The sequence below is a fragment of the Acipenser ruthenus genome, chromosome 5 (genome assembly GCF_902713425.1).
Source record: "Acipenser ruthenus chromosome 5, fAciRut3.2 maternal haplotype, whole genome shotgun sequence".
NCBI classification, from domain to species: Eukaryota; Metazoa; Chordata; class Actinopteri; order Acipenseriformes; family Acipenseridae; genus Acipenser; species Acipenser ruthenus.
The window spans coordinates 41,105,072-41,117,939 of record NC_081193.1 but is presented as its reverse complement, the minus strand read 5'-3'; the positions used below and the strand labels follow the sequence as shown (position 1 = coordinate 41,117,939).

The 12,868-nt window shown below is 38.1% G+C and overlaps 1 protein-coding gene across 1 annotated transcript; it reads left to right on the top strand.

Moving 5' to 3' along the window:
• The first annotated feature begins 851 nt into the window (after positions 1–851).
• Positions 852–5,676, top strand: LOC117402595 (gap junction epsilon-1 protein-like). The gene is made up of 3 exons (XM_059024772.1): positions 852–1,259; positions 3,401–3,583; positions 4,005–5,676. The coding sequence occupies exons 1-3, from the start codon at positions 1,230–1,232 to the stop codon at positions 4,398–4,400; spliced, it is 609 nt and encodes a 202-aa protein (XP_058880755.1). The 5' UTR covers positions 852–1,229; the 3' UTR covers positions 4,401–5,676.
• The last annotated feature ends 7,192 nt before the right edge of the window (positions 5,677–12,868 follow it).

The following is a 12,868-nucleotide window of genomic DNA, read 5'->3' as shown; positions in this document are numbered from 1 at the left end:
AACACTATGCCTCAGCAAACAATTCAACGATAGCTCATGAATCAATAATTGCCAACATCAATTTCATATCTTGCAAAATGATAAATACAAAATGATAACATTTTATGTTAGCATCTTTGATTCGGGTAACTGGGCAGTTTGTAGTCAGTAGTAAAGTCTTTTGGTAATGCAAGGAAACAAAAGCCTTATGTTGATATATCCAAACGAATACACATTTGTGTGATACTCAAAATAATAAAACTAGGGATTGAAATTTGTTTTCAATAGATTTCTGGTATTTTCAATGTTTCTTCAAATAACACAAAATTAAGCATTGCCAGGTTTGAGGTAACAGTTTTCCAGGCTTCCCTGACCTTATTTTAAAAATTACAAAGCATGGCAAATTTCCCAGCACATTGTTAAAAAAATGTGATATCATAGTTAGAAAGAAACACAATCAATGCTTTGTTATTTTTAGTAGAGCTGTTTAAATTTCAACTTATAATACAACTACAGTGTGATCCATGACACTCAGACTTGGGTATATCCAAGCCCATATTGCTTACAAACAAACACGACTCCATCCTTGCTTGATCTGTGGGGAATCCAACATTTCAGTCACAAGAGTATATTAATGCGGCAACAAAATTAAAAAAAATAAAATAAAGTTTCATGTATGGTCTTTTAAGTCGTTAAGGTAGAATGTGTTAGCCAGTCAAATGCATTTCAGTGTTACGAATTAAGACAGAAACACTATTTTGTAACTTTCTATATAACACAGTATATGATGCGCACTGCCTCCGAAGTGCATTGTTGTTCTATTGATCAGCGCTGCGTGTGATGCGCTCTTGAGTTGTGCTGAACACGTGACCCTGACTGAAAGCTAGCTGTATCTTGTTATATTATTTCGGTAATTAGTGCTTTATCGGTGTAATTTTTCATATAATTGATCCATTATCTGATTGTTGCTATTTATTTATTTATTTTTTAATTTTGAACACAATGAAGCTTTAAGTAAAAGAAGCCCTTCGATGATGGTACCTTCCCACCAGGTATATCACTCGGAGTTCAAGCGCGGCATGAGAACGGTACCCAGACTCTGATTGAATGGGGGGAATAAACAACTCTGCGCCAGGATTACGGTTGGTGTGTGGACTGCATTTTAATAGACGTTTTTCTATCCGTTTCTTGAACAGTGTTTGTGGGTCGTATAGTTGTCGTAGCGGAGGAGGCAGCAACAAGTTCGCTGAATGATCTTCCACAAGTACTTGACCTGCAGGGTGTGTACACAATTTCTAACCAAAACTTGGTTTCGTCATGTCAATGTCATTGTAATGTGATTGTTCTATAAATATAATACATAAGGCTGCAACTTTTTATTTGCAAGACAATTGAACATTGTTGTTTTTTTTGTTACAAATGGCTGCTTAAAATTAGATTTTTTTATTTAGGGTATATAATGTTGTTTATATGCAATTAATAAAAGCCAAAAATATGAAACATATTTTTTGTTTAATAATTTGCATTTAGATCATTAGATGTACAGTAATACGAAATACTTTTCTTTCTCTTTGACTTTTTTTCTTGTATACATAGGATATAACAAAATACAATTGGAGAGAGAGAGAATACAATTGCATTTTGCTACATGTTTTCTAGCTTTCCATTGTGTTGTACTGCACAGTTGGTTTTCTGCTGACAAAGTTCAATGGGGATTATGGCCATACCACATATGCTTGTGCTTTTTTTGTTTGTTTTGTTTTGTTTTTTTAGTTTTGTGTTTTTTGGTCCCGAGTGAGTAAATTGATTAAGGCACCTCTGATATTAAAGAGAAATATGCATTGACAAGGGCTTTCTACAGCAAAGGGGTCATTAAGAGCCACAGAATCAGATCCTGAGTTTGCCTGATGCCATGAGATTGGCAGTGAAGGGCACACGTTACAATATAATTGAACTAGGATAGCAGCTGCCAAGCCATATCTTTAAACTACATCAAAATTGTTATGAAGGATGTATGCGATTACCAAAAACAAGGAGCCACAGTTTCATGAAGCAATATATATTTGGAACTAGTTGCACTTCAGTAAAATCTCAGTGAACGACAGTAAATATGCAATTAACCCTTTGTTTTATGAAAGTGGAAAAAAGTCATATTCCATTTGGTACCGCAGAGTTGTGTTATTTTATTGTACAATAGATAGGGACAGTCCCAGTTTTCCATCAGAGGTCCCGGTGTCCCGACATTTTGCTCAAAATCTTTAAAAAGGCCTTGTTTTCAGCAACTTCCTGTAGCATGATACACTCTAAATACCTGTTGTCAAAATAATGTAAACATCCTCTTTTAGTTTATGGCACGTGCAGTGAAAACAAAATAAAATAAAATGCAACGTTCTAGGGCAATCAAGAACATCATTTTTATGAAGTGATTAACACAGACATACGTGCTTATTCCTCAGTGCACCATGCATTTTCATTTTGTTTATTTATTCCATATGAATCTACAATTGTGTGTAATACAGTAATTTAATACAGTAAATGATTTAGCCCAGACACAAGCAGAGCCTGAGAGCAGCGAGAGGTTGCAAGCACATCAACAACGTCAATAAATACGGCCTGGCACAGAGGAAAGAAAGAAAGAAAGAAAGAAAGAAAGAAAGAAAGAAAGAAAATTGCCAAAACGTAATGTGTTTTTAATGATTTAATGTATTATTATTATTATTATTATTATTATTATTATTATTATTATTATTATTAATAATAATAATAATAATAATAATAATAATAATAAGAAACTCAATATAAAAGCAATACGTATTTAACACAATATGGCTATTTAAACTAATTAGCCACAAATTATACACCGGGAGTGTACTGAAATTAGTTAGCCGTTTAAAAAACAGGTCTAACCAGTTAAACTGTGGTACAATCCAATTTACATTTACATTTTTAAACACAAATATACTTTAGATGTATGACAACATGACAATCATTTCCTAACATTACTTGAAGAAAACAAGGAATGCTCTGCATTGTACACTGGAAAATGTATAAAATAAGGTACCGTATTACTTTGAATTAACAGCGCTGTTTATTTTAAATTGCTAAAAACAACTGCAGCACTTATTAAATTTTTTATTGAGTTTTTTTTTACGGTATTTGAGGGAGACGTATATTGAAGTTTATTTCTGTGGATAAAACTTGATCAGGGTGGCCTACAACTTTAAACTGTTGAGTAGCAGGTCAGAAAGGGGAAAAAAAATGTACGTTTCATTATTGAGAGCACGGTTTATTCAAGGGCGGGCGCTTACTCAAGGGGTGGTGGTAATTCAAAGTAATACGGTATTTTGGCATGATGCCCATCCTTATCTGATTTTAACAATTAAAACACATTCTTTTTTTCATTTCTTTTTTTTTCCTTTAGCTCAGGCCTCCAACAGTGATCGGACAGTTCCACACCCTCTTCTTTGGCTCTGTGCGCATGTTCTTTCTTGGGGTTTTGGGCTTTGCAGTTTATGGCAATGAAGCTTTGTATTTCAGCTGTGATCCAGATAAGAGAGAGTTAAACCTCTTCTGTTATAACCAATTCAGACCAATGACACCTCAGGTAAATGTTTTTTTTTATAACAAGAGAAACTATTATTGTACAATCTGAAATAATGTGTCAAATTATTTAACACTACACAAAACAAATGTGTTATTACCATACAGTAGATTGATATTCAGCAGTTTATTGAAAAGGGCCCAGACTTTTTTGAAATGTGCATTTACCATTTAGAAGTAACAGTGTAAAACCATATAGTTTTTAGTTGATAACCAAAACAGATCAAACACAGAGCTTTTTCTTTCATGTGCATTTATGGTTGTTTGTTCAATCATATACCCCTTGCCACTATTTAGTTTCAAGGCGACTATGTATAGGTAAATTGTACTGAAGTAAAATTATAACATGGAAGGAAATAAATGTTGTATTTAAAAGCATATTAAAATGTATGTTTATTTATTTTTTGTTTGTTTGTTTATTTCAGGTATTCTGGGCATTACAGCTGGTGACTGTTTTGGTTCCTGGAGCTGTTTTTCATCTTTATGCTGCTTGTAAAAATATAGACCAGGAAGAAATCCTCCAAAGACCCAGCTACACTGTGTTTTATATAATCTCTGTCCTGTTAAGAATTATTTTTGAAGTTATAGCATTTTGGCTTCAGAGTTATCTTTTCGGTTTTCAGGTTCACTCACTTTACATGTGCGATGCTAGTGCCCTTGAGAAAACATTTAATGTTACCAAGTGTATGGTACCAGAACATTTTGAGAAGACCATCTTCCTGAGTGCAATGTACACCTTTACTGTTATCACAGTAGTGTTGTGTGTTGCGGAGATTTTTGAGCTACTCTGTAGAAGATCGGGCTATTTGACCAGTCAATGACCCCAATGTTATTGACAGCAGAGCTTCAGGTCAATTAATAAACACTCTTTTTGTGCATTTATTTTGTGTGTAATCCAGGTCTTTAAATGGAAACAAAGCCTGCACGCTAAATACCTCTGCTTTTTTTCTGTTGGAAATGAACACACACAAGCTTTTTATTTTGTATTGCTGCAATCACAAAGCCCCCATAGGAGCGACAGATAATTTGTATTGTGAACCTACAGTAGCTGAAAAGAGAAAAAAAAGTTTTACAATTATCAGTTTTTAATTTTAAAAAGCTTACAAGGATCATGAATGGTTTTGTTTTATGTTTTAATCAACATCAAACTGATTTATTTTCTTTTTTTAGCTATGTAATAGAGCAATTAACTTTAAGGTGAGAGAACATATTCTTGAATTGATATTTTAATAAATAGAGCTTGCTTTAGATGCCATTTGCATTATGTAGATGTGGATCTTCGCTATAAGCATGATGGACACAATATTATTATTTAATTATACCATTTCTCCACAACTCTGACAGGTGCGGGTTGGGAGACTGTGGTGCAGCATAGGCAGATGATCCGTCACTTACTAGGAACCCCCTTGGTGATGTTGGCTGGAATAAATTTAGTTTTTCACCTTTAAGTTCCTGTGCTTCATACTTTAGTGAACAATGCAAAAAAACATTTCATAAATGACTTATTGCCAGAATCAAATCAAGATAGAAATCCTGGCATTTCAGTTCTAACCAGTGTGACAGTGCTTTGGGAGGTCTCATTAGATTAACAGCCACCAGCAGTTGAATTTAGATTTCCTTTCAAGTCATTTATGTTGGTTGTGGAAGCTAAAATTAACATATGCTAATTGGGGGGCAGGGGCAGGGGCAGTAGTGAATTTTAAGAATTTTAGAAATTGTGTATTTCTACTAGTTATACATTGAAAGGTGCATAATCTTTGGCAGCTTTGTTTTCATTTTTTGCAACTGCAGGTGACTTCCAAAAAGATGTTTGCAACTTATTATTCTTATTTAAAAGTAAAGCAAGTTGCAACTTTTTTTTTTAAATTGCAGTTTCAAAAATATATATGGTACACTAACTTTTATGAATGCATCCCAAGTAAGTAACACAGATAGTATCTAGTCAGACTATAAAGTTATATTAACATATAAAGTTACCAAGTATTCGAAAGGCTGTTCTTTTGTAAACAATAAAACACTGGATAGTGTGGAAAATCCTGAGCGAGAATATCTTATTTCTTTCTTTTTCCCCTAACAGTTTAACCATAGTTATCCGTACAACCTGGAACATGAGTAGTGCTGTCAATCACAGTTTACCTTGTGATCAGTTTTATATATATATATATATATATATATATATATATATATATATATATATATATATATATATATATTTACTCATCATAAACAGTTCTAGTCACAGTGTGTCCGGATAACTGGTGTTTAACTGTATTTTTTATCTGTTAAAGACCCTACACATAACCTGTGAATGAATCCCTGTGTAGTGGTCAATATAAAAATGATTACCTCTGTTATTTTGTTTATTGATATCTGTAAGTAATTATCAAGCATCCATCCGACTTCTGGTTTACTATTTTCAGCTAAATGTATCATCTCAGGTCCAATATGGCTTACTGTGTACAGGAATATATTCTGAACATTGTTGTGTAGTTTTTGGATACTAATTCCAGTAGTTGATTTTTGTATCATCTGCTTTTAAGGTAACATTTGATCAGGTTCACATATGTCCATAAATCTCTGCAAAACAACAATAAAATATGTATTAAATGTGCTGTTTTAGTATTTTGTATATATTCAAATTTAGTTTAAATTGTTTTTTAACATCTGTAAGGAGGAACATTTGACCTTGATTTACTGATTTCTTAAAGAGGGTTATAAAACAATACACTGTAGACGTATGGGAAGATTGACTACGTTATCAATTTCACTGTTTTTTCAATAACATTTGGCTAGTGCTTTCAGCATAACAAAAACTAATTGTTCATCATCATTTATGCCCTCTAAGCTTACAGCTTGACCCAATTTTTGAAGAGAAGTCTTTTTTAGTGTCGTCATGTAAGTCCTTGTGCTTTAGAATATTAAAACTCTCTAACTCTACGTAAAGCAATTTTCAGTTCAAAACAGCATGAATACCCTTCAGAGTTGGCATTGCCTGCTTGATAAACTGATCATGGTCAGTTATTTAATAGGTAATGCCAACTGCAAAGATTAGATTTAATTACCACAAAAAGGAATAACAATTCACTTGACAAAGTCTGAGACTGAGAGGTGATCCTCCCTATATTGAACTTATGAAGGCACACACGGTACATGCAACATTGTTGTCAATGTAAACATTGAGATACATTGTGTACTTTGAGTACCTGTCTTTTCCTTCTTCATCATAGACACTGCTCTCTTAATTTACATTTTCTAACTTCGCTTTGATTAGTGTTGAATTGGACTTCCAATTTGACCTCTGCTTAGATTTTGGAGAAAAATAAATTGGCCTTACATCTGAAGGAAACACAACAAATAGACAGCAACTATGACTTAAGCAATACGGCATGCCAGGGTATGGGTTGTGCTGGATATTGTCACTTCTTGATGCATTGTTAGGCACGAGACGCAGTGACAATATCCAATACAACCCATGCCCTCAAGTGCCTTATTGCTTTTTATAAAACTGATTTATAAGCATTTCATAAAAAAGAAAGGAGAAATCTATATAATTTCTAAAGATGTATTAACATTTTGAGGTATAAGCTTCCACCACAGAAAAGTCACATAATATTATTAAAAATAATATTCAAAACATTTTTTTTTGTTTCCGTAAAAGCAATATTTTTTTAATGAATACTTTAAATAACTATAAAAACCTTGCTTAGATGTGTTTCAGTTCATTTTTCTGACTTTAAATAACTATCAAAAAAACCTTCCTTAGTTGTATGTCTATGAGCCCTTCCTGCATATTCTACATAACATTGGTGGATTTTCCATGTGTGTTTTTTTTTTAGCACGAGACATTTGCTAGAGAAAAATGTCTCGTGTAAAATGCTTTTTTTGGGGTTTCCGTTCGCTCAGTTTATTTTACTCGAGTAAACCAGGCTTTTCACCAGGGGCCCTGGAACTAGGGGTGCGGCAGCAACCCCTGAATTGAAGTGCGGTGCACCTGCTATGTGTGTGTTATGTGTTGTGTTGCGCGTGGTGTGTATTGGTGTATAGGTATGGTGCACAGGATATAAATGGGTCTGTGTAGCACGAGTGATTTAAAATATATAGTTGTGTTTAGGCACTGGTATTGCATAATCACTTCACGTGCAGATAAAGTATGTAATAGTATGTGAGCACGGGATTGCACAAATTAGTTCACATGCTGGGATTCAAGTGAATAATTAATTAGTAAATGAATCCCGGCACAACAGTATATATAAATGCACGTTTTACTCGGGATTGTATGTTCAGGGCGAAAGAATGGGAGAGAGTGAGGAGAGTAAATTAAAAAAGAAATAAGCAACTGCTACGTTGTGCTGGAGGAGCAGCACGGTACTTTATTTTTTTTTAGTTCATCCCTGTTGGTTAGCATACATGCCAACAGTCCCTATATGGTCGAGACAGTCCCGATTTCCTTGCAAATGTCCCGCGTCCCAATGCATAGGAAGAAAGTCCCGATATTTACACATAAAAAAAATCATTTATTCTGCACAGTAGAGTTAAAACCACTGCTCTTTGTGTGGCTGATCACTTACCTGTATACAAAGGTAAGAACGCTTCATTGTGTCTATGTTTACTGTCATGCTTGCTGGTAGTGCGGTGTTGAGTTGAGGGGATACGTCTATTATTATATGATAGAGTGTTTTTTGCGTATGACCCCTCCCATGTGTATGATGCGTATAACACCCCCCCGTGGCAAATATGGGTTAGTGTCTGTTCATTTTGTTTGTCTGTCTGTTTTGGCCAACATGCCGATTTCTTTTACAAAGTGTTTTTGTCTGTTTAAACTTTTTATATGTGTAGCGTGCACGGGGGAAGGCAGCAGTAGGGTTGGTAGGTGACGTAATCACACACAGAGACATGAGCCTGATATACGCTCCTTGCAGGGGAGCCGGCTCTTTAGTACAGCGGTATCTGCGCTATGCTTTAGTGCGAGAGGTCCCGGGTTCGCGCCCGCCCTCCGTCTGTGTGTGGATTGCCTCGCCCTGTGTGATACGCCTGCCTGCAGGAACCGAGATCGCTACATATGCAATAAACTGGCGCAATCAAGCACCTTCACCATTTCACTCGCAGTGCTGTGTGTGTTTCTTATGCCTTGTTATTTAATGCCAATGGCGAGCAAAAGGATGGTTTAGACACATACTCGTCCATCTTGCTGTTGTGCTGCATCACTCTTTCACAGATCTGCAGTGGATAGGTCCTTTTGTGTCACCAGGGAAACATTCAGCATTATAGTGGAAATGGTAAAGGAAGATATGCAGCCCAAAATTAATTACGTACGACCTGTGCCAGTGAAAACAAAGAGTTGCGATTGCTCTGTATAGGCTGGCATCCTCAGCTGAGTACAGGGTAGTTGGCAGTGTGTTTGGGGTGCATACAACCACAGTTCATCGCTGTATTTCCAAGTTTGTGAACTCCTTTGTTCAGAGGCACTGCAACACGTACATAGCTATGCCAGATGTAACTGAACCAAAAAGCATTGCTCTGCATGTCAGTGAAAAGCACGGGTTGCCCCAAGTAATGTGTATGGTTGATGCTATCCACATTCCCATCAAAGCACCACGACATTGTCTGAACAGAAAATATTTTGTGTTTAACTTTAGTGTAGTTCCCTTTCAATTCGAAGACGACCAAGGACGACGAACTCCAAGGACCCTGTATGCCATAACGGCCAATGCAGGATCACAGAGGCCCACCTCAAGAAAGCGTAAGCAGCCGAAGTTCAGGTAATGCGCCTGGCCAGCTTGGCAGGTCTCCTAACAGCCTACCTGGATGGCATCCGTAGATCGGCGCCCCTCCCTGAGCCGGTAGCCTCAAAGCTGCGCTTGGTCTCCGGTAAGCTGCTACAAATTTCAGGCTTCCAAGGGCAGGCCCTGGGTAGAAGCCTGCCAGTCTTGCAGTGGTGCTCAGACAGCTTTGGCTGTCACAGGCCAGGGTCCCGGATGCGGACAAGTTGGCCCTATTGGACGCGCCTATCTCCCCTGGCCATACCTTCTGCAACGCTCCCACCGAGAGCGGGAGGCATCTCGACAGGTGTCTGCAATGCTACCTGCCCGTGCTCCGTGTACGGGACAGGATGAGGCACTGGCAACTGCCTGTAACTACGGTAACCCGGACAGTTCCGATCCCTACTGTGCCGCGTGGTGGCCTGAGGCACCGTGTCAGCTTATACCCGGGACTGTCCGCAAGGACGGGGGAGCACCGGACGTGGGGCCCCAACGCATCAGCGCTCCAGGAAGCAGTTCCCACGGAACCGCTCTAGACAGCCTCCAAGACAGGCTCCACCCCAGCCTCAGTAGCCCCTGCAGGGCCCCTGAAGGCTTTTGGCCTCAGACCAACCCCTTCTCACAACACCAGCTACAATACTGCAGCAGACCTCCGTACAAACTGGTTACACACTGCAGTTCCGCGTGGGGCCTCCTCCCTTTTAAGGGATCACGTTTACATCTGTGAGCAACCGTCTCCAGGTCTTGGCCCTCAGGCAAGAAGTGAAAACATTACTTCTCAAACAAGCCATCCGCCTCATAGAACACACCTCTCAAGACCTGAGACACCTCAACGGGCTCTTGAGGGAGAGGAGGTTCCAGATGGTCACACATTGCCACATCCTCCAGTCAGTCCAGCTGGGCGACTGGTTTATCACTGGACTTAAAGGATGCATATTTTCACATCACTATTCGTCCCATGCACAGAAATACCTCCACTTTGCCTTTCAGGGAAGCATCTTTGAGTTTTCTGTGCTGCCATTCGGCCTCTCCTTAGTCCCCCGCACGTTCTAAAAGTGCACGAATGCCATCCTAGCCCCCTTGCGGCTGCAGGGGATCAGGGTGTTGAATTACCTAGACGACTGGTTGATCTGCTCCCAGTTGCAGGAGAGAGCAGTGGCCCACCCGACGATTGTGACAGAGCATCTGGCGAGACTGGGGCTCACCCTCAACAAGCCCAAAAGCCAATTAATACCAGTGCAAAGTACAGTTTACTTGGTTCTCCAGCTGGACTCTCTTACAATACGAGCCTACCTGTCGGACGACAGAGTAGCCGACATTCACAACTGTCTAGCCCTGTTTCAACAGGGATCCACAGTACAATTGGTGTTGTATCAGCCATCCAATTGGGGTTACTCCACATGCGCCCGATCCAAGCATGGCTCAATGCCTTCCGGCTACACCCCAAATGTGACAGACACAATCAGCTGACCGACGAAGGCGTAAGGATGGGAGTGATCAACAGCCATCAGGTAGCGACGACAGACACATCCAACTCGCGGGTTAGATGCAAAAGAGAACGGAGTGAATGCTCAGTAAATACCTGACCTGTGGTAGGCATATCCCAAAAGTATTGTTGTTGATTGTCTTCTCTTTCAGGGAACCAGGGTTACATCCGTAACCTGCAGCAAGGATATTCTCAAACAGCTGCTTTAATACTATAACATGTACATAACGCAGTTCATGGTAAGTGGTTTTATACAGAACTGTATAAAACCACAAGAGATATACAACATGACAGGCCAGACACAGCAAAAAACATGCCTCGCATGGAAACTCCATGATTGTTGCTAGTTAATTCACTCCCATTGGCTCTAACGTATACCAAACAGCACAAGAGTTTAAGGTGCTTTGTTGGGATGAAGATTATTACTTATTAAGTAAAGTCAAATTGTTTTTTTTTTTTTGTTTTTTTTTTAGAAAGCCGGTCATTTAAGCATTTAAAAGCCCAATTTGTTTGTTTGTTAATTTCATTAGAAGTTTTTTTTTCAGCACGTCAATGTTACATATTGGTACCTGTAAAGAGAGTGTGCGGTAGTAAAGGAGAAGAGAGACAGTGAAGAAAGGTAAGAGTCGGATGGTTAAGACATTGTGTGTAGTAATGTAAATACTGTCGAAAATGAATGAAGAGCCAGTTTCACAAAACGACGGCTGATACCAACTAAAAGGAGTAAAATAAAACTGAATATCTGACAAATGGATCCGACCGAAGTTAAATAAACTTACTGTATGTACAACAAATAAAATACCAAAACAGCATCTTATTTAAAATAGCAAACTGGTTCATAGTGCAAATTAATATAAACTGGAAGATATGACAAGACACCTAGATGTCTTCAGTATCTTCCATGACAGCAAATATTTTGACAGATGTTTGCTTTGATTTTGGTGGCGCAGTGATACGTGGTTACACAGGTGTAGTGATTTCCTAAGTAGTTCCTAATCGTGACATTGTGCTGGATATTGTAACAGCTTGGAACACTGATGGACCAATCAGCATGCAGCATTCTAACAATCTATTTTGAATTGACTGAAATCCCCTAACTTTGTTTCAAAGCCACGATTCTGCCTCAGTCCGGCAGAAATACGCAGTTGCGAAGTCAGTGTGTTATAAAAGCTCTATGAAGTATGTGCATAAATCATGCAAGTGCGCTCTGTAGCACTGGCAACTAGTAATAAAGCTGTCAATAAGCAGCGTGCAGTTGCTAATATCAGAATTACATTAACATTGAAGTCTATGGGACAGGATTGGTTCCTGTGGAAAACGTTGTTAATAACCTAAAGTTGTCTTCATCAGGGTTGCTAATAAGCAGCATCTACTGTATTGTGGGACATATTCCCTGAATATGATAATACATGAACATGTATTAATGATACAACTGGACTAATTAATGAAACTGCTGTGTCTTAGGAAAAAGGGCCCTCATATTGTTGTATGAAGAATTTCTTTAAAAGTAAACTTGTGATATACTTAATCTATATGCCACTAATAAGCTTAATGTGATATATTCAGTTGGGTGTGTGCATGTGTGTGTGTGTGTGTGAGAGCAAGGTACTAGCTAAGTCACAGCCTGTTTGCTGTTGAAGCTGCTGTTTGTGTGTGAGGAGACAAGTGGTGTCATTTTTTCAATTGCCTGCTAGTCAAGTTAAGGCAGTGAGAGTTGAATTGTGTTTTGTGCTTAAAGAATAAAAGATGTACGTTCTTACTTTTGATTTCTGTTTATTATTTGTGTACTTAATAAAATACTACTGTTGATTAAACATTTCTTGTGTCTGTGCGTGAATGTGTTTTCATCGTAAATCCTCGATCTTTGTAACACGTCAATTAAATATTGTTAGTATATATATATATATATATATATTGTGAGGAAGCAGGTGGAGTGAGACAGCAGGGAGGGGGTTAAAACCTCCCTGCGAGGGAGAAAATGTGAGAATGCACCTTTTTGTTAATTGTTTTATTAATGATTATCCGCACCTGGGCGTGATTGGGG

Excerpts from the sequence above, each read along its gene's own strand:
- LOC117402595 (XM_059024772.1), top strand. The coding sequence starts at position 1,230 with ATGATCTTCCACAAGTACTTGACCTGCAGG. Across the intron at positions 1,260-3,400 it reads ACAAGTACTTGACCTGCAGG|CTCAGGCCTCCAACAGTGAT; the intron begins GTGTGTACACAA and ends TTTTTCCTTTAG. Across the intron at positions 3,584-4,004 it reads TCAGACCAATGACACCTCAG|GTATTCTGGGCATTACAGCT; the intron begins GTAAATGTTTTT and ends TGTTTATTTCAG.